This window comes from Malaclemys terrapin, chromosome 7, assembly GCF_027887155.1.
Source record: "Malaclemys terrapin pileata isolate rMalTer1 chromosome 7, rMalTer1.hap1, whole genome shotgun sequence".
Classification (NCBI taxonomy): Eukaryota; Metazoa; Chordata; order Testudines; family Emydidae; genus Malaclemys; species Malaclemys terrapin.
The window spans coordinates 83,577,830-83,603,565 of record NC_071511.1 but is presented as its reverse complement, the minus strand read 5'-3'; the positions used below and the strand labels follow the sequence as shown (position 1 = coordinate 83,603,565).

At 41.3% G+C, this 25,736-nt stretch overlaps 2 protein-coding genes across 7 annotated transcripts in view; one reads left to right on the top strand and one right to left on the bottom strand.

The window, feature by feature from the left end:
- Window positions 1-229: 229 nt before the first annotated feature.
- On the bottom strand, window positions 230-8,479 carry HNRNPH3 (heterogeneous nuclear ribonucleoprotein H3). 5 transcript variants are annotated; one of them, XM_054035216.1, is made up of 10 exons: window positions 8,323-8,479; window positions 6,509-6,627; window positions 5,819-5,957; window positions 5,072-5,259; window positions 4,587-4,673; window positions 4,202-4,317; window positions 1,917-2,052; window positions 1,125-1,205; window positions 956-1,045; window positions 230-534 (listed from the first exon to the last, which is right to left on the bottom strand). In XM_054035216.1, exons 2-10 carry the CDS (start codon window positions 6,621-6,623, stop codon window positions 458-460), a joined length of 1,029 nt encoding a protein of 342 aa, XP_053891191.1. In that variant the 5' UTR covers window positions 6,624-6,627; window positions 8,323-8,479; the 3' UTR covers window positions 230-457. The 5 variants fall into 5 exon arrangements, with proteins under 5 accessions (XP_053891191.1, XP_053891188.1, XP_053891192.1 ...); XM_054035213.1 differs by having other exon boundaries at window positions 6,509-6,644; window positions 8,323-8,478; XM_054035217.1 differs by having other exon boundaries at window positions 5,117-5,259; window positions 6,509-6,644; window positions 8,323-8,476.
- Window positions 8,480-8,538: 59 nt separating this feature from the next.
- LOC128840792 (uncharacterized) overlaps window positions 8,539-25,736 on the top strand; it is a 78,600-nt gene continuing 61,402 nt past the window's right edge. The window contains exons 1-4 of one of the 2 annotated variants that reach the window (XR_008445709.1): window positions 8,539-8,613; window positions 13,934-14,015; window positions 16,453-18,433; window positions 19,346-19,725. Coding sequence is in view for 1 of the 2 variants with exons in the window: in XM_054035219.1 (XP_053891194.1) it covers window positions 17,912-18,433 (522 nt within the window). In the remaining variant the exon portion in view is untranslated. Of the gene's footprint in view, window positions 8,614-13,933; window positions 14,016-16,452; window positions 18,434-19,345; window positions 19,726-25,736 lie in introns of those variants that run through there. The other variant, XM_054035219.1, reaches the window with a different exon arrangement.

Sequence of the window (25,736 nt, the reverse complement as noted above, 5' to 3'; positions counted from 1 at the left end):
AATTTAGAATAGATTGTAACCAAAACCAAACTAATCTACTTTTCTAACTTATTCCTTTTAACAAGTGTATCTTTAATCTAAGATTCAATTATACCATGTTTACAGAGAACTGAATCAGTGTTACAGTACAACCACCTTTAATAAACCAATAGTACATCTTAAACCAAATGCATTCTTGAATATGCAATACATCCTTAGGAGTAGCTAGTATAAAAAGTATCAACATCAGTGGTTTGAATATAAAAAATTTATTTAAAGTCAGAGTATGCAACAAATAAAACCTACAGAAAACAGATTTTCCCATCACAATCTGTTGCTTACCAAATAATATTGTGAAAACACATTCCTTCAGTCATTATAAAGTTCTTAAAATACAAAAGAAATTAAATTTTGTAAGAAAGTCTAGTAGACCAGATACTGTTTCTTCCAGGATATTCTGTAGAAGCAAGGTCACTCTTCAGTACATTCCACGCCATCCACCTCCGCCCATACTGCCTTGCCCATAGTATCCACCACTATTTCCACTGCCACGACCTGCAAAATAATTGATTTAATTATGTACTCAATTCTCTGAACAGTTACCAGTTTCAGAAGTAGTTCTCTATTTGATTCACTGAGACCTGCTTAGATGATATGAACCCTTGTTTTTAAACTATTAAATTGCACTGAAAATCAGCTAAAAATGTTCCTTTTCCCAATATTTCTTTCTGTGTGAAAACAATTGCTAGTTGCCAGAAAAGTTTGATTCATTCACCAGTAGGAGGAAAGGTGGTCTATAATGAAGACATCACCTCTGGTTTAAAATAAATAAATAAAAATAATAATAAAACAAGTTTTAAAAATGCATCAATTCTAAAATTTCAAGTTCTCACTTTAAAACCACATAAAAACTTTCAAAGTGACAGTAGGACTCATGTAGCTAATTCACTTAATTAAAAACAAAACCACTACTTACCATATCCACCCAAGCCATCAGGAGTACCATATCCTCCACTATAATTGCTACCCATTCCCATTCTGCCAACAGAGCCATAACCTCCTTGATCTGGAAGGTAAAACATGCAATGTTATAATAAGATCAAGTTTGTATTTGCTAATGAACTAAAATTTGAAGCCATACATACCCATTCCATCTCTGCCATAGCCTCCCATTCCCGAGCCTCCTCCAGCAGTTGAATTCAGAAACAGTTCAATATATCGATGTTCTTTTAAGAAATTAAAAACAAAACAACAAAAAAAGCTACTCAGTATTTTAGGTAAGTCAGTGTTAGATTAGTTCCTAGTAGATAACTGTCCATATTCATTATTACTGTCACAATTGGCACCCTTATTCGTAGTCTCAAAAAGACAGTGACTTAACTGAGTAGACATTGAAATCTCTTACCCTGCATGTGGTCATCCCATGCCAGAGCTGATATATACTGGCAGGGCAGCATATGCTGCACATGCTTTGTGAGTAAACAGGTTTCAGACTTTCGATATTATTTTTCACAAGCTATTAATGTGAAATCAAGCCATGAAAGAAATAAACAGGAAAATCAAGCCACACCACAATGCAGCCTAGGTGCAAGCTCAGATATTTAAAGGAACTTTCAGGATCTGCAGATGTGAAGTGTCTAAAGGCAAGAGCCTGCCTCCACTCTCTACTTCCACTATGCCTCAGGCTAGCAGGCTCTAGTCCTGTTCATAGCACCTTAAGAACTGCTTCTCCTTCCTACTGCCAATAAAACGTATTTCATAGAGAAAGCAGAAGGCAGGGGGAAGTAAGAAGTGAGCTGAGAGCATGCTGTCAGTTTCATCTTAAGTGTTTACAACATCCCACTGACAGCTCTCATCTGGTATATGCACAAAAGACCTAGGAATCTAATTAGGGCTGGTCACTGAATGGTTAAAGTTCACACACTGGTAATACTTACGCATGTTATTTTTATCCTTAGACATGGCAGCCACTGCATCTTCATGTGTTACAAACTCCACATCTGCTTCTCCTGTTGCTCTTCCATCTGCCCCAATATCAATGTGAACTCTTATAGGATTCAGTGGTGAGAAAAACTAAAAAATTAACGAATTAACAATGTTCATTCACTAATATCAAAATAATGTTCAAGCATTGTATTAAACAGCTTTAGCAACAAAATTTAAATTATGATTTTAAAGAGCTCATTATGGTAAGTGACAGTTTAAAAGAAAATGTTTGGAATTATTGAATTATTTTTGGTTCTAATTTTCTCAATCAGTCCAATGTTTCTTAATCCTAGAGTATGAACAGATTAATTCCCCTTCTAGGGAAGACTATATTCTCTATGAATACTACCTCATCTTATCATAGTAAGATTTATCCAAAGACCTTTACAAAACTTAAGATTCTACCTGTAAGATGGCTAAGTAATATCCCATTTGTCAAACAGGTAGACTAGATACAGAAAGGTAAGTGATTTGTTAAAGGAAACAAAATAAGTCAATAGAGCCAAAAATAGAATTCTGGACTCGTGGATCTTGTCCTTTGCACTTGACATTTCCCATGATTGGTATAATTAGTATAACAATTCTTTGAAGTTAAATATTGTAGAACAGTAGTTGAATCAAATTTAATAAGCTAAAGGGTACTTGAATGTGTGAATTGGTAGAACTGTGACTTCTTTAGGTTTATATTCTCCGTAAGCAGCAGTTAAAGAGCAACATGGTCAGTCTGAGTTGGTCTGATAAGACTATGGCATTCCATCCAGGGGCGAACATTTGAGGGAAAACAAAAGTTTCAATTAAGTAAATGCTTTCATAATTGAAACCTTTTAAGTAGCACACTGATAACTTGTAAAAAGGTTAGTGTACTGTTAAAGCTCCTAACCTGCAAACGCTTAAGCATGTGTTTGCAGAACTGGGGCATAACAAAAGATACCTGGGTAAGGTGCGTATCTGGGAAATTGAGAAATATGGTAAGCCAAATCATGGTTGTTGCCTGTGCCACATGAAAGCCAAAGTACAGAATAAGTAATGAAAGGTGTTTTGGACCAGGCACTCCCACCAGTCCATGGGTTCAGTAATAATTTTAGGATCAAGCAAACTACCAGTCCTACACACGTGTGCTCTACACCAAAGTTCTTTACCATAAAAAGATCCAATGACAGAAGCTGAAATTATGTTTTCATTTTGAATTTGAGGCATGCCCCCCCCCCCCCCCCCCGCCCCCAAATTGGGATTGGAACAATTTAGCAATGGATGTAGTGATTATCAGTCACTTGGAGTCTTTAAATCAAGCTTGCATATCTTTCGAAAAAATATTTTGTATTTCAAATTACAAGTTATTGGGCTTGATACAGGAATTACTCTACGGCAGTTATACAAGAGATCATCTTATAGATGATGAGGGCTGCTTCCAGCCTTAAAATTGCAATTACTTCCAAATCTGCTAGAACTGAAAAAAATTGCTTTACATCACCTAAATACAGGCTGGATATCCCACCTTTTGAATGGCTAGAAGCATCTCTCTTAAATAGATTGAGAAAAAACTGCTGTTGGATAACAAGAGTAGTGTGGAGAGAAGCCAGAGGGTAATCAGAGAGTGGTACCACTTAAGCTGAAATAGAACCTAAACAGTTTTCATTTATGGCTGGAAAATTTTAGTAATTTGCTGGTTTGTAAATCTGATGTCAGAAACACATCACAACCCTCTCAACCCCCCCAATTTTTAAGAACGGTTCAGTTTTAATTATTTCTGCTGTTTCATAGTATGCTAGTAACATTCTAATAATGTTGAAAAGTTTTAATTAGGAGCTCTCATATTAAGAACACTTTCTGCAACTAAATCTCAACCAATGGGACTGGACAGATGGCTAAGCCATAAACCTGATAATTTTCTCAAACTTCTAGTCAAAAGAACAACTGTATGCATAAGGATGGGATTTTCAAAAGCATTTAAGCGAGTTAAGCACCCATCACTCATTGACTTTTAGTGAAAGTTGGGTGCCTGTCTCCAATACTTCTGAAAATCCCAACCCTAAATTGTGAGTCTAGTGTTGTGTTGCTGCAGATATAAGCAATTGTTTCCGCTTCAAGAGAAACTACAATAGATTGAATGAGATTAATTGCTGACTTAGAACAAAAACACGGAGAACTATGAATAAAAATAGCTATGTCTGGGAGAAACAGCAACATGAAAAGCTACAGCACAACAGTAGGAGAAACTTTTTCCTATCATACTTACGTTAGCAATATCATTTTCTGTAGCTCGAAAAGGCAATCCTCTCATATGAACAAAATGACCACCATGGAAACCTGAACTTGCATCTCCAGCTCCACTATAGCCATGTCCTCCCATACCTGTAAAATAATATATTTGAAAACCTCATGAAAGGCTGGGAAGATTCAATTACTACCATTGGTTGCTACTTTCATCATGCAACTGCCACTCTTGACTGGGACTTGGTAACAAAAACATTTTAACCCCAACACTCATACATGACACATATTTTTACTTTAAATTGACAATCTGGTGATTCCTTCTCGTATAAAGGAGACCAATATATGTTCTTTGGGAATACCCTTTAAAACAGCTCATTATGTATAAAATTTTTAATTCATGATTTTACCTCTCCCATCTCTCATTCTGTCGTCATAGCCATCATTTCCATAGCCATAGTTATTATATCCACCATAATCATCAAAGCCACCATATCCTGTACAATTTAACAAGAAAAGTGTGTGAATGTACTATAATTACAAAATTATAATACAATATATGAACAATAACATTTTTGCAACCTTTTGGTAACTTGCATTATGTGCTGATGATAGTAGGATTTCTCAGCATCAAGTGTAAATGAAAAATTCTCTGCATCAATTAAAAGAATAATGTCCTGATGTGTTCTCATACCATTCCTTTACCTTTATAAACACGTGTCATCATTTTCATGGTCCCATTTGGTAATGACACCATAGATAGCAATCCAGATTTCAAAAACACTCTCCAAACCTAGTAGGTACTGATATTACTGCCATTTCTGTATTTCTTGACTAAAATGTCAGAAACATGAAGAAACTGACAACAGAACCTTTGCTCATTAGATACACATACCACCGTCATATCCACCACCTCCTCGACGCATTCTGTCATACATACTTCCACGCCCAGCTCCATAATAACCCCCTCTTCCTCCTATTGGTCTATCATATGGTCCCGGTCGTTGCTGTCCCATCATTCTTCTTGGTGGGTCATAGAATCCTCTGATTTCACTCTTACTACTTTTGAAGATTTCAATATACCTAAGTAAGAGAGGATTTTCAAGGCACAAATAAGAATACATGCATAAGCTGTTTGAAAATTACAACAGATTTTGTAGAAAATTATTTAAATGTCATTTCTATAACTAGATGCAAAATCCAATAAAAAAAAGTGACTAGAGATACCATACAACTTAAGTTTCACCTAATGCCTTAAGATTCTTAAGTGTATCAAAAGAAAACTTTACATTGGTAAAATTTACTACTTGAAAATTCTAACTGTAAAAATTAAATTCAAAAGTCTCTGAAACTTGTTCCCCCAATATGAAATAATACAGTTGAAAAATGGCTGACTATAGATTTATCACAGAATACCCTACACAAAGAGACAAAATTCTGATTTTAGCAAACTACATAGTATTACTATCTTCCCCCACCCCCCAAATCTATTGTATTTTCCAAGTTAAACTTAGGATCATAAATATAAATTCTTTAAAATAGCCAGTTAAAATATTATGGTCCCCACCCCCCAAAAAAGCATTACTGACCCACAACCCCCAAAAATAAAGATTTAACACCATCCCAAACTCTCCATCCCCACCTGTGCCCTATTCTTTCCTTGTGTTTCCCCAGAGCATTTTCTGCTATCTCCTTTGAAGCAAACTGCACGAAGGCCTCCCCTGTGCTTCTCCCCTGGTAGTCCAGCGTCAATGTTATCCCATTTGGCACGATTTCCAACCCTTTAACCCAAGGACAAATAACCCCATCAAGGGGAACAGTGTTAAAGGCTGAAACATTCCCATCTGTAGCAAATACTTAATGCAAATCTAAACAACAAAAAAATAGCTTAGTTTTCCCCCATCACCCAACAAGACAAGCCAATGATTTTTCATTAAAAATTAATGGTTTAGCCATATTTGTTCTAGTAGTGTTTTTTTTTTGTTTAAGCTACACATGAATAAGTCTGCCCACATTATCTGAAGATATAACTACTAGTCAAATATTTTAACTGTGCTCCAAAATCTAATAAACAGAGTAAGTTATTTCAATATGCATGATACATTTACTACCTTGACTAAAAGTTAGACATATTCTAGTCTTTACTGAATCTAAACTTATTCGTACTTTAATTAGACGAGCATAAATTCACAGCTTGGAAAAACAATCTAAAGTTTAAAACAAGATTCCCCCTCCCATCCAAAAAAGTGGGTATTAAAAGTTAAACTATGTGAAACACTGATGTGATAGAAACAAAAACAAAGTCACTGTACTTTGACTATACTAGAGATACCTTGAAAGAACTGAACAATCTCCTCTTTGCTGCAACCAAATGGCAGTCCACGAAGTCGTACTGTTCCATCACTAGATGTATCATTTGGACCATTGTGTTTCCCAGTCCAGTCCATCTTGCTACTTAAATCAACACACTACAAAAAACAATGAGGAAAAATCAGTGTTTTAGAATCATAATGTATTGCTACCCCAATCCCCCTCCAAAACCCAACTCCATACACATTTAATTTTACCTCAGTTATAAGCTAATATGATGCATCATAAGCTATATTACTGTTGCATATTATAGTACAACTCCAGAATGTAAGATACATCCTGAAGGGTATCAAATATGGCAGAGTACTGTACTGCCAGAGATTTAGTTGAACACACAAAGCAGACAAAACTTAGTACACAATCCCTCTACAGTCTGACGGTCTCTCACATGCATGCACATCTTCACTTGCCTTGCTTAATGGGGGTTGAGATTATACAAAAAAAATCCCCCTTAACTCTTGACAAATTAAATCAAGAATTATGTCCCATTTTTAACTTGGTCTGCTGTATGGGCCTTTTTTGAAGACAGGAGAATAACTTTACTAATGATCAGAATGCTTTAAATTAAAAACCTGAAGAGGAATATAGAAAACAAGGACTATCTTGAGAGTCGGGGTAGGCACAAAACAAGAATAAAAGTGAAAGCTGAGTTGTAACTGGGATCCCTAGTAATGGCACTTTTTTAAAAATCTCATTAATATTATAGTATGATTCAAATTTGACAAACAAGATTATGATTCAAATTTGACAAACGAGACTATTACTGTTACTATCAGAACACATCGAGAATATCAGTTTATAAATTATAGACTTTTGTATGAATTAACCATCAAAACACGATATTTAGTTTAAAAGCAAATATATGCTACTGTGTCAACAAAAGAAATGATTCTTTTACTACTATTATACCGTAACTACTAATATTAGCACTTACATAAATCAATTTTGTCTTCCAAGCGCAGTGTGTCTGTTAATGGATTAATTCCCACAACACCCTTGTGAGGCAGAAAATATTATCCCGACAGAGGAAGTCTTTGGGGAGCAAGCTGCAGTAACCCGGGAAAGGGGGACGACTAATCCACTCTGAGACAGATCCCGCCACAGAGCGGGAGACTCAGGCGATTCGCGCCTCGGATCGCACTAATCCCATGGGGGTGGGGGGGTCTCACAATAGGCCGCGAGGCTGGGCACGGGGATGACAATGGCGAGACCTCGCACGCGTTACACCGCGGCCCCGCCTCTTCGTCAGCCAGGCCCAGACGTCTCTCTCCGTTGCCGCCCACCTTTGTGGTCGCGCTGCCGCTCAGCCAGGCCGCAATACTAACTACCGCCAAGTGCGCGCCTCTCCCGCCGCCCGCTTCCAGGCGCCATTTACCGCAGCTACTCAGCCACCCCCACCTCCCGAGCTCCTGTCCCCCAGGGGATCCCTCAGGCGCCTGCTTCCATCTCCCCAGGAACCTCGCAGCCTCCACCCACAGCCCCTCAAAGGCCACCCCGCCGTGCAGTCGGGCTCCCGCAGCCCCTGCCGCGTTCAACGCCACCACTCAAAATGGCGGCCGCGCCCGAGCTAGGCCTGGCGAAGAGTCGCCGCCGCATCGCCCCCACCGAGCGTTCTCGCGGCCTTCAGCGCCCTCAACACGCTCGCCCGCCCGCCTCCCTGCTCGGGGGCGGAGATGTCTGTCCGCCCCCAGGGCCCGAACTGCTGCAGCCACCTCCTCCGGGTACACCGGGCTGGGCTGGGCTGCGGCGAGCTCGGGCCCTTCTCCCCGTACTCACCGGGAGATCCTCACACTCTCCGCGATGTGCGGCGACGGTAGACTCTATGGTGGAGGGTGGGGGGAGCGAAGAAACCTCCGCCTCCTCGCTTCTCACCGACGGGCGCGTTGCTTGCTTGGCAAACTACGCAGCGAAGGCAGAAACAGGCAGGTAGGATGGCGTCGCGGGCACACAAGTATCGCGATAGCCACGCTACGCACGGGAACCGCAGCTCTGCTTACGTCCAAGGTACCAGGAATGGCGCATGCGCACCTAAGTCAGGCTGAAGAAAAGCGCACGCACAAGGGAAAGGTACTATACTGCTCGACAATAACTCGGAGTGGCTATTAGGTGCAAGGGCGCATGCGTTACAAAACAGTAGGCGTATGCGCGCATGCGTAAGGTATTCGTTATAAGACCTAGGCTGCCAATAGCATGCATGTGTCTTTAATAGCATAGGCAGCGCCCGCTAGATTCCAGAATAGAGGGAAAGGAGGTGGCGCGTGCGTAGTTGTTGGGTGGAGGGTAGCGGTAGTGAGGGCTATTGTGCCTTTGTAACGGAACCAGACAGTTCCGCTCTGAGGCGCGAAATCCCCTGTTCCCGCCCCACAGGTGGCAGCTTCCCTCTCACCTTGAACGCCGTGACCTGCCCACCGCGCAGGCCAGCACCTTTCCCCCGCCCCTGCTGTCTTCCCTTTCAGCGGCTGGACCCTCCGCCTCACAGGTCGCGATCTCTCGTTCAAATGACCTCTGCCCGGGGGGGGAAAGCCCGGCTATGCGCAGTGCTTATTGTAGCCACGGAATACAGTGCCAGCGCAGGAGCACGGGGGTTGTTTGGGGTGTTTGCTGTGGGGACAATAGCCAGGCTTGTCAGTGCATGTCCCAGGATAAAAAAGATGGGGGCCCGTTTTCTAGCCATTTGCGTTGTGGTTGGGTGGGGAGGCAGAACATCTTGAGACCTTTGTCATTATTGTGTCGCTTGGGGTTTTTGCACCTGGTCACAAACATCACCTTCAACCACTTGCATGCTCTGCCGTCTGTAGCATTATTAAGGAGTAGGCTGAGAGCATTGGTCAGGCTTATGCTCAACCAGAGCCTAGTCGAGCCAGAGCTGTAATTGTTTTCTCTTTCATTCACTTTAATATAGTCCTAAAACTATTCACCCCTGATGTCAGGCCTGGAACAACTCAAAAGTCATAGAATCATAGAAGATTAGGGTTGGAAGAGACCTCAGGATCAACACCAACTAAATCATCCCATCCAGGGCTTTGTCAAGCCGGGCCTTAAAACCTTTAAGGATGGAGATTCCACCATCTCTCCAGTGCTTCACCACCTTCCTAGTGAAATAGTGTTTCCTAATATCCAACCTAGACCTCCCCACTGCAACTTGAGACCATTGCTCCCTGTTCTGTCATCTTCCACCACTGAGAACTGCTGAGCGCCATCCTCTTTGGAATCCCCCTTCAGGTAGTTGAAGGATGCTATCAAATCCCCTCTCACTCTTCTCTTCTGCAGACTAAGCGAGCCCAGTTCTCGCAGCCTCTCCTCGTAAGTCATGTGCCTAGCCCCCTGATCATTTTCATTGCCCTCCACAGGACTCTCTCAATTTTGTCCACATCCTTTCTGTAGTGGGGGGCCCAAAACTGGACACAATACTCCAGATGTGGCCTCACCAGTGCCAAATAGAGGGAAATAATCGCTTCCCTTGATCTGCTGGCAATGCTCCTACTAATGCAGCCCAATATGCCGTTAGCCTTCTTGGCAACAAGGGCACACTGTTGACTCATATCCAGCTTCTCATTCACTGTAATCCCCAGGTCCTTTTCTGCAGAACTGCTGCTTAGCCAGTTGGTCCCCAGCCTGAAGCGGTGCATGGGATTCTTCCGTCCTAAGTGCAGGACTCTGCACTTGTCCATGTTGAACCTCATCAGATTTCTTTTGGCTCAGTCCTCCAAGTTTAGGTCACTCTGGACTCTATCCCTACCCTCCAGCATATCTACCTCTCCCCCCAGTTTAGTGTCATGTGCGAACTTGCTGAGGGTGCAATCCATCCCATCATCTGTTAATAAAGATGTTGAACAAAACTGGCCCCAGGACCGACCCCTGGGATACTCCACTTTATACCGGCTGCCAACTAGACATCGAGCCATTGATCACTACCCGTTGAGCCCGGAGTCAATGGATATGTGGCTAGATTATACTAAGGACACAGTAATATCAGTGGCTATACAATTATATCAAAAGATATAAATGGAAAGATTAAAAACAAATTTTAAATTTAAAACTGGGCCTGATAATCTGAAAGCACAAAAAGCTTGGTGTCTCATGAAATTGGGCTAAAAGTGTATCTTAGATGTAGTGGTGTCATGAGAAAGACAATAGCATACAGATTATCAAGTCTTTCTGCACACCTACTGAAACATTAACTTTGAGATTTGTGCTAGTGCTTGGAGAAAGATTATTTATTCTGCTCTTTGAAAAAACTTTTAAAAGCAACTTCGTAAAGATGGAAAGAATGCAGATTTCTGTTTTCACAATTGATGCATTTACGTGTCAATCATTTTGTGGAAATCTTACAGCGGTTTGTCTCCTTGAAGATGTAAGTTTAAAAAAAATTATTTTAAAAGCAATTAAAATGTTATTACCTATGCTGTATTTAAACTGGGGCTGACCTTACACAGACTCCACTTCCATTCATTTAGAGTTTTACTTGAGTAAGACTTCAGTATCTGATACTCTGTGGATAGAGAGGGCTTCAAACCAGTGTTCTTAACATCAAATATTATGAACATTACATTCTCTTTTCAATTAAAAATGTTTAATTTTTTTAAGAAGCACATTTTTTGAAGTTGATATATGTCTTTTAGGAATAAACTAATTTTGTTCCAGATTATTTGAATTTTTGAAAAGCTTTAGAGCAACCGTGTAGGAAAACGAATTTATTGAAGTCTGGTCTGGTGGGCAATAGCAATAGAATGGATCTTGAATGTATGCTGAAAGGAAACTGAACAGGGAGTCAAAATGACCTGGGGAATAAAGACCAGAGTAATTCCTACAATTTCCAAAACTTGTTTTTTCTTTTTAATGAAGTGGGATTTTTTTTTCCAACAGGGAAGAACAGGAGGAATAGAAAGCTCAGGGAACTGTTAAAGGGATAAAGAGCCTTTTACCTCTGTGTGGCTGTTCAACTTTAGCTCACTTTAGTACAGAATAAAAATTTGTGCTACTTGATAACTGTGGTAGTTTCAGTCCAATTCCTGGTGGAATTGTCCATATCACTAAAAACTCAGTACAAGTGCTACCAATTGGCACTCTGTCAGTCTCACCAGAGAGACCAAGTTTTAGACTGGGATGCAGAATTCACTACCCTTTCATTACAAGAGGTGGTTTCACGAGATAAGGTTTGAGGAATATCGGTAGAGCTATCTGGATGCTTGCATTGCCTCTGTCTAGTCTAATTTATCTAAACTGTCTGTTTCTTACATTAAACATTTAAAAACAGAACCATACTCTATCTACATTGATGCAGTTTCAAGAGAACTGAAGGAAATCATTGCACTCCCCCTCCCCTTCCAACAGGGATCCTAGAACCATCCCTACTTAACCCAGGACTGGATTAAATAAGCCTGAGGCATGCCCCAACTCCCATTTGGAGTGGTGGTGGAAAGGGGTTCCCCTCCTTTCCCAGAGAGCCAGGAATAGTGGCATGGGGCCAGTTTATAACTCCTCCGGGAATGGCAGCACTGTCACTCCTCTTAGGAAGATCAGGAATGGCAGTGCAGGTCTCCTCACTATTTAGCTAAGTAGTCGTGGTGTAGCTGCTTATGTGGATGTGCTGTGCTTAAAGCACTCTTTCCCTCCTGTCACACAGTCCTCTGGTGGGGCCCTCTGGAGCAGTGGGTCTTGAAATTAACATCCCATTGAGGTGCATGTAATTGTTCCCCTCTCAGAACCATAGTTTCAGCATGTCTGTAAGCTTAGATGTTGCTGAATCTGTAACATTCAAATCGCATTCCCAGTCTTTGTAATCATGATGGCTAGATAAACCCTGAAGTTCTAGGCATGTGCCTATAATGCCTATCCCTGGCTCTGGCCATGATTTAACCTACCCCTTCAGGAAAAACCCATGATGGAACCTGCAGTGTCTCTGGACACCAATAGGATTGCCAGTCCAACCTGTTAAAAAATTATGAGTCAAGCCTCCCAAAATGATGAGATAGGCTAAAAATCTTGAGTTTTTAAAAAGTTTCTGTTATTTTTATTTGCCTTCTGCTTTGGGTGCTGTTAGGTTCACATTTTCAAGATCTCCTCTACAACGAGGTCTAGAAATTACTTAAAAAAATGAAAGCATAGATTTTCATGTAATTATCTGACTCCAGGATATGGGGCTTTAAAAAAACACACCAGATAATTGTGAGACTCCTGATCAAATCCTGAGAGTTGGCAATATTGAATGTTTTTTTCAATCCTTACATCAGTTGATGTATTTCAAAAACTTGAGCACTTACACAAAAATGGGAACATAGATCATGTTATATTTCAAAACTGCCACGAGATGGCAGTGTTTCAAAACATTACTGATAAATTCTGATTAAACCCCCCTGATATTTTAGCAGGCCTTCATTTTGTTTCATTGTATTTATAAGGGTTAAGATTCAGAACTGTTCCTGTGGAGTAATAAGGAGACTCAGTTACTATAAAAAGTTAGCATGTTGTAAGTTACGGAGGATCAGTTGTTCAAGAAAAAGATACGTTATTAAGCAATCATTATTTTATGTCTGTAATTTGGGATCGCTGGCTGCAAGTGATTGAGGAAAATAACTGGAGTTAGCAGATTGGCAAACTTTAATCTATCAGCAGTAGTAATGAGTGAGTTTTGGAAGATTCACTGATTTAATTAAGTCCCTGTACTTTAAAGACCAGATTCTCCAGTTCTGTCAAGGTGTGACCTATGTAAGACTGTGGAAGGGAAACTGGAAATGGGTGAATGTGGCTCTAACTCCCATATCCTGTGGTCAATTTGCACTGGCTTCGACCCCCAGTGCAATTTAGAGCAGCCTGTTGAAAAGTTGAGCAGGTCTGGCAATCTCTCTGATTGGTACCAGGTGTCACTCTTTTCAGATTTCTTCCATTTTGGTGGCTGCCTCCAGTAAAAGGTGTCCTAGGAATTACAGATGATATTTGAATAGGGCCTAGCAGAGAGAGGGTGCTAGAATTACTGACCATTAGTAGAGGATCTTGAGTGATAGGGAGGATTTGGAGGGCTTGTGTAAAATTACAAGAAGGGAGTTGGAGTTGTTATAAACTGATGTCAGATATAGAGTCTGTCTGAACTATAATTCCACCCTTCAGAAAGGCTTGCAATCATGAATGGGATTGAGTTTCAGGGTGGTACATTTTTGAATGGTCCTATTCTCTTCCCCTTAATCAATAGATATGTAAGATAATGAGACAGACAGCTATTTATCACTCATCATGCAAAAGAAAAAATGTGTAAAGCATAATAATAAGAACATATCTTTTCTAGTAATGGACAAATCACTTTATCTTTATTATAAATTATTTCACTGAAAAGTCTGATGCTATATTTGCTAGCCTTCTATTTAATTTTTTTCATTGTTTCAATTTTAAGAATTGGATTAAGATTCACACCAAAAAATTGCAACAGATATGAACCTCTCAGAAACTGAACCCTACAGATGATTTTACCAAAAGTAAGTCTATATGTTTTTCTAACTTAATCACTTGCCGCATAACAAGGATAATTTCTTTCTCCATATTTTAATGGCTCAAATTTATGAGCCCGTAAGAAAATAAAGCAAAAATCTTGGAGATATGATGGTGTCATATATTTGAAAGAGGGTAGGAAAAAGCGTCCTGTACATAGATTTTTAAAGTAGGTGAATTTACTCTTTGTTGATGTGCTGTTTTTTGGGGAATTACATAATGACAATATACTGACTAGCAACCTAGATAACATACTACTTAGCACTTTTATAAATGGTATGTAAATATATATAGCAAACACATATCTTTAAGGCATTGTGCAAATATTAATAAATCTTTATGTGAGATAGCTAGGAGGAAAGTGTAATTATCCTTATTACACAGGTAGAGAAACAGAAGCATGCAGAAGTTATTACTTGTACAAGGCTCAGTGTGAGTCAGTGACAGATCTAGGAATGGAACATGGTTGTTCAAGAGATCATGACTGTTTGCCTCCAGTTGAACTGCAATGTCTGATTGTATTACATCCCATTGTCTCATATCCACATATATCATAGTACTAAGTGGGTTATAATACTGCCATCAAGTGTCAAAATGGATTCATTACTTGTATTTTATATATTTAGGGCTTCTATTTTTATCTGTTTATTAATTTCATTTGTGAGGAGTTATTTTTAGCCATTTTTGAGTTTTATGTAGTTCAAAAATTGAGGTTTGTTTGTTTGTACAGGTTTCTCTTTGTATATACTGTAGTGAGTAATCACTCTGTAATGTTCCCTGGTGTGCTTTAATGTGGTGCTTTTTCAAACAGTACTCTGTTAAAGTGCATTGGGGAACCTTTAAGCAGGGTGGACCAATTAACATCAGAAATCACACCTCTGTAGACAACATTATTGCTCAGTATAGACAAGCCCTTAGATACAAGTAACGATTTTTGGTGTTTTTTCCAACACTTATTGTATAAACACAAATTGCGTCTTTGTTTTGTATCAAGTTTTTTAAATCTGTGTTCATCAGTTAAAACCAAAAATCAGAAGCCCTATATATTTAGGTTTTGCATATCCTTTAAATATATGATAAATACAAGTTAATATTAAATTTACTTTAATAGACAGTGGGTCAGATCTTCAGTTGGTGACTCTGATGACATTACCAAGAGTGGATCACAATTAAATGGTCTGAAGAATGGTGGTAGGCCTTTAAGATGGTTTACAGGCACTGGGGTTGCAGCTGAGAACAAGACAGTACACGGGGTGTGTTGCGGGGAGGGTCAGTAGTATACCACAGACCTGAACTTTATGTAAACTATGTCTGCCTCCGGAAACATGGAGCGCACCCATGAGGGTTCTTGGCCAACAGGATGTGTTTTTTGGAGGAGGAGCAGTTGTAGTCAATCCCATTCGTAGAGCACTGATAAAATAATAGTACAGTATTCTGTAGCAATAAGCCCCCCCCCCCCCCCCCCCAAAAAAAAAATTATAGTAACATTACTATAGGCTGTAGTATTTTGGGACCCTTCTGTGCTCACATATGGAGTGGCATGCTACATCCCACTTCTCTTTGCTGGCAGTTAAGAAGAGCAGAACAGTACTTGGGAGAAGATATTACCACTGTTTGTGGGGACACAGTATTGCTGTTTGGGGGAGGAAGGGACATAGTGTAACTGTCTTCCCCAATATGAGCCCTGTGGTGGTATTTTCTACTCAGGGCACCAACCAAACAGGCTTCATGCATAGTGACCTGCTTGTCTGTCTACAGTCCTGTCATAGCTAGACTCTATCTCATACTGCACTCAACCACACAGTTCCATCTGCAGGAACAAAATATTACCACAGCAGGGATGACTTGTAGCTGGGTTCCAGTTTTGCTCTGCTTTAGTTTGCTTCCTGAGATCATCCATCATCAGTCTCACTTAACTAGGTTTGTTTGTTTTTTTGCTTTTATGAAATAAAAGACCTGGATGACTTTTATGTACTAATTTTTCTCAGTGACATATTAGCCTGTCTTTTCAAGTCTTGGCCTCTCAGACCATCTGTCCCTCATTCTGCAATCTTTTAATAGTGTCTGTTTGGTCCTTATTTGCTTTAAATGAACTCACATGAAAATCTAGTCTTAAATCCTATGGTCTGGAGACTCTACAGAGGTACTGGAAATCAACCGGGAATGTAAGAATATTTCTAAAGTACTCCTCATTCATTAAGGAAAACCACTGATATGATTTTAGAGAGGCTGACAAGCAACAGATGTTTGAAAAAGCAATACAAAGTGGATGTCTAAAAATCTGTGCGTGACTCAGTCTGATTGCTTAAGGCTTGTCTGGTCTTATTCAAGTTAATTGCTTCTGTAAAATATTTAGATATTAACAGAGAAAGAGGAGGGTTTTATGATCTTTTCATATAATTAATACATTTTGTTCTTTTTCAGGTTCCTGCTTTGGATTAGGGTGGTTCACGCCAACTAATGAGGTCCCTATCTGTGGTGATGCTACCCTGGGCTGTTATTCCATATAAAAAATAATGTATATTTATAAATTATTTGATACTGTGACTAAGTTTTGCATAATTTGTCAAATGTTTCTGATATTAAAAAGCTATGAGAGGAATTTTTAAAATATATTCCACAAAAAATACAGTTAAGCTACTGGAACATTAAGGGACTGTCTCAATTGCTTCATAAAATTACTAGAGACAAGGTGGGTGAGAAAACATCTTTTAGTGGACCAGCTTCTGATGGTGAGAGGGACAAGCTTTCAAGCTACACAGTTCTTCTTCAGGTCTCAAAAAGTGTTGTGCAGATTTCCTTTAGGACGAGGACTAATAGGTCAGACAGAATGACGGCTTTGTGAAAACACTTTTCGCTTTTAAAAGACAAGCAGGAAAGCTTAAATTTGTAACTCTGCTGGACACTAAAAATCATGGACTGAGCAGAGACACTGGATTTATGGCTTATTACAACAACCTGTAACCCTGACTAACCCTCATTTTGTCCTATGACTGAAGAGATGTTAACGGGCCACTCTGCCTTGAATGGTTCCTTAGAATATGTGCTAATTTCTTATGCTAAACGATGCGTTCCACCTTGCATTAGCTGTGCTGCTGAGAGTACCTTTTGTAGATCTGAAGAAGAGCTCTGTGTAGTTCGAAAGCTTGTCTCTCTCATCAACAGAAGTTAGTCCAATAAAAGCACCACCGTCTCTCTAATATCCTGGGACTGAGACGGCTACAACTACCCCTTAAATTATTGTCTGTCTGTTATAAATAGGACCAGATCTTGAAGTCCATATTTGGATACCCATAACCTGCAACCTCCCTCCCCCATTACCCTCATTAGTGAAGGGAGCCAAACATGCGAAACTGGGCTGGGGCAGCTACTGAAGGGACAGAGTATCTCCTGAGTTAGTTCCCCTCTTAAGCCAAGAGGAAATCCCTACACAGGTTGGGGCCCCATTGACTGATACCTGGTATACCCTTTAACTTCAGCAACATATGAGTTCAATGTGAATTTTGCCTGAGGCCTGGTCTACACTATGAGGTTAGGTTGAATTTAGCCGCATTAGGTCGATTTTATAAGCAGTGCGGCTACACAACCAACCCCGTTCCGCTGACCTAAAGGGCTCTTAAAATCAACTGCTGTACTCCTCCCTGACGAGGGGAGTAGCGCTAAAATTTACCTTCCTGGGTCGAATTTGGGGTAGTGCAGACGCAGCGCTGTGCAATTCGATGGTATTGGCCTCCGGGAGCTATCCCAGAGTGCTCCAATGTGACCACTCTGGACAGCACTTGCAATTCTGATGCACTAGCCAGGAACACAGGAAAAGCTTCGGGAACTTTTGAATTTCATTTCCTGTTTGGTCAGTGTGGCGAGCTCAGCAGAACAGGTGACTATGCAGTCCCAGAATCTCAAACGAGCTCCAGTATCGAGTGAACGGGAGACACTGTATCTGATTGCTGTATGGGGAGAAGAATCTGTGCAGGCAGAACTCCGATGCAGCAGAAGAAATGCTGATATATATGCCAAAATCACACAGGGCGTGATGGATAGAGGCTACACCAGGGACACACAGCAGTGCTGCGTGAAAATTAAGGAGCTCAGGCAAGCCTACCAAAAAACAAAGGAGGCAAACGATCACTCCGGGTTAGAGCCCCAGACATGCCGCTTCTATGATCAGCTGCATGCCATTCTAGGGGAGGAGCCTACCGCTACCCCACCACTGTCCGTGGATACCTGCAAGGGGGGAGCCTCACGCAGCACGGATGAGGATTTCGTTGAGGAGGAGGAGGAGAATGCGCAGCAGGCAAGCGGAGAATCTGTTTTCCCCGTCAGCCAGGACCTTTTCATCACCCTGGAGCCAATACCCTCTCAGGGCGAATTGTTCCCGGACCTGAAGACAGAGAAGGCACCTCTGGTGAGTGCACATTTCTAACTACACTACAGGGGTTAAAAGCAATTGTGTTTAATGTTTGATTTGCCCTGAACAATTGGGATGCATTCGCAGCTAGTACAGCTACTGGAAAAGTCTGTTAACATGTCTGGGGATAGAGTGGAAATCCTCGAGGGACATCTTCATGAAGCTCTCCTGGAGGTACTCTAAAAGCCTTTGCAGAAGGTTTCTGGGGAGGGCTGCCTTATTTCGTCCTCCATGGTAGGACACTTTACCAAACCAAGCCAGTAGCAAGTAGTCTGGAATCATTGCAGCACAAAGCATGGCAGCGAATGGTCCTGGGTTTTGGGTCGCATTCGGTCTTTATCTTTCTGTGTCAGCCTCAGGAGAGTGATATCGTTCATGGTCACTTGATTGAAATAGGGGAATTTTTGTAAGGGAAAGTAATCCCCTCTGGTGATCCCCGGCACATTAGATCTCCGTCATGCTGAGCTGTTTGCGCTTGGCTAAAAGGGATCATCCAGGAGAATAGCCATGTGGGGGAGAGGGGTTTCCACCCAGAAACCCGCAGCCCCTTCTTTTAAATGGCAACCGCAGGCCCTCTTTTTAAATGGCAAAACCAGCTGGCATTGGTTGCTATGGGAAAGGAGTGTGCTGCAGTTTGAAAGCATACCCACATGTTATGAAGGCGGACGAAGCCAACGCCGCGTACCCTTTGGCTTACCATGGCTGCCTAGAAACCGAATTCTGTTGCCCAGCTGTGTGTGATGTGTCACCATACTGGCAGGCGCTCAATATAAAAGGCAAAAAGCGATCTTGTACCTAAAATACATGTGCTGTCTGCTGTGAATTGCTTGATTCACTGTAAAAGAGTCTCCCTTTTGTTCTCAGAAATGTATCATCTTAAATGTACTCTCCCTTTTTCCCCCCCTGCAGCTGCAAATGTTTCTATGCTCCCCTTATCAACTCCGTCCCTGAGGTTATTGCAGATTAGAAGGTGGAAAAAATGCACTCGTGATGACATATTTTCAGAGCTCATGCAATCCTCCCGTGCAGATAGTGCACAGCTGAATGCATGGAGGCATTTGGTGGCAGAGGCCAGGAAAGCATACAGTGAGCATGATCAGAACATGCAGGAGGAGATGCTGAGGCTAAGGAGGGAGCAAACAGACATGATGAGGCATCTGGTGGAGCTGCAGGAAAGGCAACTAGAGTACAGAACCTCACTGCATCCATCTGCCTGCCCTCCTCACCAAGTTCCATATCCTCTGGGGGGGGAAGGGAGGGGAACTCCAGGCACCCAGCCACTCCACTCCACTCCACTCCAGAGGATGGCCCAAGCAACAGAAGGCTGTCATTCAAACAGCTTTGATTTGTAGTGTGGCTACAATAAGCAATGTGGCTTTGTCCTTCCCTTCTCCCCCACCCCACCTGGGCTACCTTTTACTAGTCAGCATTGTCAGTGATCTCAATTTTTTTTTTTTTTTTAAATAAATAAAGAATGAATGAACGGAGTCAAAACACTAGGGACTTTATTTCCTTTGCCAGCTGTGGTAGAAGAGGGGAGGGGATTGGCTTACAGGGAAGTACATTCACCAAAGGGGGTGGTTTTGCATCAAGGACAAACACACACAACTGTCACATCATAGCCTGGTCAGTCATAAAGCTGTTTTTCAAAGCCTCTCTGATGTGCAGTGCGCCTAGCTGTGCTCTTCTAATTGCCCTGGTGTCTGGCTGTTCAACACTGGCCACCAGGCGATTTGCCTCTACCTACCACCCTGCCATAAACGTCTGCCCCTTACTTGCAGAGATATTATGGAGCACACAGCAAGCAGCAATAACAATGGGCATATTGGTTGCGCTGAGGTCTAACATACTCAGCAAACAGTGCCAGCGCCCTTTTAAACATCCAAAGGCACATTCTACCACCATTCTGCACTTACTCAGCCTATAGTTGAACTGCTCCTTACTGTGGTCCAGGCTGCCTGTGTACGGCTTCATGAGCCATGGGAGCAAGGGGTAGGCTGGGTCCCCAAGGATAACTATTGGCATTTCAACATCCCCAATGGTAATTTTCTGGTCTGGGAAGAAAGTCCCTTCTTGCAGCTTTTTGAACAGCCCGGAGTTCCAAAAGATGCGAGCGTCATGCACCTTTCCCGACCAACCCACATTGATGTCGGTGAAACAGCCCTTGTGATCCACTAGTGCTTGCAGCACCATTGAGAAGTATCCCTTGCGGTTTATGTACGTTTGGCAAGGTGGTCCAGTGCCAAGATAGGGATAGGCGTTCCATCTATTGCCCCACCACAGTTAGGGAACCCCATTGCAGCAAAGCCATCCCCTATGACCTGCACATTTCCTAGAGTCACTACCTTTGTTAGCAGAAGGTTATTGATTGCTTTGGCTACTTGGATCACAGCAGCCTCCATGGTAGATTTGCCCACTCCAGCGTTGCAAGTCAGGCGTTGCAAGCTTCCACAGGGCTATCGCCACTCACTTCTGAACTGTCAGGGAAGGTCTCATCTTGGTATTCCTACACTTCAGGGCCGGGGAAGCAACTCACAAAGTTCCATGAAAGTGGCCTTACGCATGTGAAAGTTTCGCAGCCACTGGGAATCATCCCATACCTGCAACACTATGTGGTCCCACCAGTCTTTGCTTGTTCGCCGGGCCCAGAATCAGCGTTCCACTGTATCAACATGCCCCAGTGCCGTCATGATATCCCAATTGCCACATCCCCTGCTTTCAGGAACTTCTGTGTTTCTTTGCATTCTTTGTGTTTATATATATGAAAGAAACCACCTCCTTCCTTATGTCCCAATATAGCACTCACTGTTTGCTGTGGTATCTGAACTGTGAGTGCCTAGATCTGAGCTTTCTGCAGAGAGTGTCAGCAACTTTTGTCTTTGGCGCTTGCACCTCTTGGCTGTCTGTCAAAGGTTTTTGGACTTGGATGTAAATATTATACTAGTTGTCCTTTTGGAGGCAGGAAGGAATTAACCTGACCATTGTGAGAGCTTTTTTCCCCCTTCCTATCGGCAGCTTAGGGACTCAGTAAATAGGTTAAGTTGTAAAAATCCATGTTGTGGCATCTTGGCAGGTACACAGTGTGAGTAATCATTCAATAGGCAGTTCAGTTCCCTGATAAACTAGAATTGGAAGTTGCTTAGGAGAAGGCATCTCCTAAAGAAGGTAGGGAATAAGGCAGGGGCTCCTAATGTCTGGTATAATGTGGAGACAACCCCTCTTCCCCATTTTCTTACCCTTCCTACGAGGAGAGGGTGGTGGGATCTGTGACATTATCTGATTAAAATATGACCATACAGATCATTTTTGCAACCACTATTATATATTTTCAGCAAATCTTGTACAAAGGTTGTCAAGTGAGGAGTCTATGAAAAGGTTATGATTTGCTGATTATGATTATACTATCTGTATGCATGTATCATTTTTGTATTTGAAGTTTATAAGTATTTGCTCTATATCTGGATTTCAAATGTTTGCTTGTAGGGTAATGCCTACAAGGTAATTAGCCAGCACATCTTGGAGGGACTATTCAAATTGAGTGGCCCATAAAAAGAATATTTAACTGACAATGGACCATGGGATACGCCTATCTACACTTAGTGGAATTTCCTGCTGTGACTAGGCGAAATGCATGGACATGTGACTTGCCCATGTGACTCCAAACTCCATCTTGTTACTGTAATTTTCCACAGTAAGAACAATGGGATTCCCTCCACATGGCAGAAACTATAAAAGGCCCTGGAAACTCCTCCATTTTGCCTCTATCCTGCTCCAGCCTCTATCCTTCTCAAGCCTCTGGACTATAAACTTATATTAATGGGAGCTTTCTAACCAATGGACTGAGGTAGTTCCAATGATTTGGAAGCAGCCAGAGACTTGATTTAAGCCAGTAGTTTATTCCATCACTGCTACAAGCCTGAACCAAGAACTTCGCAATTTATGTGTGTGATTCCTTTATCCAATTTTAATTCTCACCTTTCTTTCTTTTTATAAATAAACCTTCAGATTTTAGACACTAAAGGATTGGCAGCTGTGTGATTTTTGGGTAAGATCTAAGTTTTATATATTAACCTGGGTGTGTGGCTGGTCCTTTGGGATCAGAAGAACCGTTTATTTGATGAGACTGGTTGTAAAGAACCACTCACCTTTAAATCCAGTGTTTTCGGTGGTAATACAAGGACTGGGATGCCCAAGGAAATGGCTTTTATGACTTCTTGTTAGCCAGTGTGGTGAAACAGAAGTTTACTTTTGTTGCTGGTTTGGTATATCCTATGGGGGCTTAGCCACCAGTCTTGGGGTGTATTTGCCCTATTTCTCAGCAGTTCATCCTGAATTTGGCATCCTCAGTTGTGACCCACTGATGCACGGTTACAGGGTCTCCGTAATGGTGCTGGGACCAGGTTAATAGGGTGGAAGGTTGATGGCAGCCCTCTACCAGATTACAAAGGAGAGAAGATCTTCACTGGGTGAGTTATAGATGCATAGTTCCCAAATATTTTACTTAATAAAGTTGCAGCCTACTTAGACAAGACATCAGGAATTATTTTTATCTGTCATTTGGCCTGAACACCTCAGAATTAGTGGTCTCAGTTCTGTTGTTCACCGGCTACATCACAAAACGCACTATTCATAATTTGTACTAACTGGCTGTCTTGTTGTCAGTCTCAGTAGAAAGGGGCTAAACTGGCACGGAACTTGATCTATCCTTCCAGGTGTAAGGCACATTGGTGAGGCGATATTTGTATTGGTGCTGCACCTGTTCTGTAGATAGAGGCCTTCAGTTTTCAGATCCTTTCAAGAACACTTATGTTTATTTTTAAAATAATGGAAAATTGGAAATATAGATATTAATTTGTGGACTCTTGTTTTCATTTTAGCTTTTTAGTCTTATGCCTGTCAAGGAGAAGTGAAGATTTCACTATGTAATGATGGAAGGGTTGATGGGGGTGGTCAGATAGTAATTGTGTTAATAGCAAATTTGACATCCTGTAGAGAATTGGCACTATTGGCTCCATCTCTCCAAGCTTCAATTTGTTCAAATTGTGTGTAATTATATCTTAATCTTAAATGGTAAATCACCGCCATCACCACCATCTTAAGAAACTCTCACTTTTCTCCTGTCCATTTCAGAAATCCCTGGAAAATTGTCCCTTCTTGTTTTCAAGATCCTGCGTAGACTTTTTCTCTTCACCTCACCATCTCTCTCTCTAAACTGAGCAGTTCATTCCCTATGTTTCTCTAATTGCAGATTTCTTTGTCCTCTTTGTGACATTATTGACATGAACTGTGACAGTATAGATCATTGTTGCAACCAAGGCCCTATAGTTGCACCAAATCTTGTACAAAGGAGGTCAAATAAGGTATCTATGGAAAGGGTGTAATTTGCTAGTTATGATTATGCTGTCTGTATGTGTGTATCATTTTTGTATTTGAAGTTATGAATATTGACTATGTACTTGTATCTCAATGTGTTTGATTCTAAATAGCATCAGTGAATCATTTGGTCAGCTTCTTGAGAAAGGACTATTCTGAGTAAGTGCCCAATCAAGAAACACTTAACTGACAATGGACTTTGGGAGATGCCAATCCACATCCAAGCTTTCATGGGAATGTTCAAACTAACATGTAAACAATGGCGTCGGCCTGCAAAAAGCTGAATCATTCATGGACATGTGATTTTTTCCGAGGGCTACAAACTCCATCTTGTTGCTGTGATTTTGCACAGAAGAACAAAGGGGTTTCTGCCCACAAGAGAGAGAATATAAAAGGCCCTGGAAGCCCCTCCATTTTGTCTTCAGTTGGCTCAAAAGATGGCCTCTCCACCCCAAAGAGATGCCCAAAAGAAGCTGGATCAAAGGACAGTAACTATGGGGGGGTGAGTGATTGCTGGACCCAAGGAATAAACCACAACGTTGGTCTGAAAAGGACTGGGCCAGATTAGGAAAGAGTCTAGTCTGTGAAAGAAGCTTACTGGAACATCTCTGAGGGTGAGATTTACCTGTATTCAGTATTAGGCTTAGACTTGCATGTTTTGTTTTATTTTGCTTGGTAACTTATTTTGTTCTGTCTGTTATTAGTTGGAACCACTTAAATCCTACTTTTTATGCTTAATAAAATCACTTTTGCTTATTAACCCAGAGTAAGTAATTAATACCTGGGGGAGCAAACAGCTGTGCATCTCTCTCTATCAGTGTTATAGAGGGCAGACAGTTTATGAGTTTACCCTGTATAAGCTTTATACAGAGTAAAACGGATTTATTTGGAGTTTGGATCCCACTGGGAGCTGGGTGTCTGGGTGCTGGAGACAGGAGCACTTCTTAAGCTGTTTTCAGTTAAGTCTGCAGCTTTGGGGGCATGGTTCATATCCTATGGGGGCTTAGCCACCAGTCTTGGGGTGTATTTGCCCTATTTCTCAGCAGTTCATCCTGAGTCTGTGTTGCAGCAGGCTTGCGTGTCTGGTTCAACAAGGCAGGGTTCTGAAGGCCCAAACTGGCAGAGAAAACAGGCTCAGAGGTAGTCTCAGCACATCAGGTGACAGTCTCAAGGGGGTCTCTGTGACCGAACCTGTCACACTCATTCCTTGCCTCTTCACAGGTGTAGATCATTCTCTTGCACTGTCCAGGAACAGCCTTTTTGTGTTCCTGCTCCCAGCTTATGCCCTCTGTATTTTTTTTTTTTTCAAATCCCATCTTAAAAGCCTTGGATGTCTTTTAAAACTCTCTCTCTAATAAATTAAGCAAATTCTTCTCCCCTTGCTCAGTCATTTTCTCTCAACTGTGACAGTTGTTCTTGTTTTATCCCTTTTCTGTTCCACACCTGTAACCTACAAATGATACCTGTAACCTACATTAAATAACTTATTAGCATCTGAAATCTGGTTCTTTTTATGAACTATGCTTTACAAAAATGTATTGTAGAGGCCCATAATGTTAAGTCTTGATTTGAAAATTTTGAGTAAAGTTTTAGCAGGAAGACTTAGAAAAGTGATTAGCAAAATGATATGTTTGGATAAATCTGGCTGATACCTGGAGAAACACTATTGTCTACACTATAACTATTTTTACTGAATGTGTGGTCATATCGGAGCAATTTGCACCCCTTTTGTATGTGGGATTAGCTACGTTGGAGGGTAAACTCCACTTGTGATTTTATCACAAGACTCTCAATATCTGATGTTTTACTTAAAGCTCTAGTGCTGCTGGAGACAAGTGATTATGAGAGAATCTCATTTTATGGTTAAAAAAAGTAAGTTTCTGGTCCACATGCTTGCAGAGAAAATCTTGAAAATGTGAACAGCATG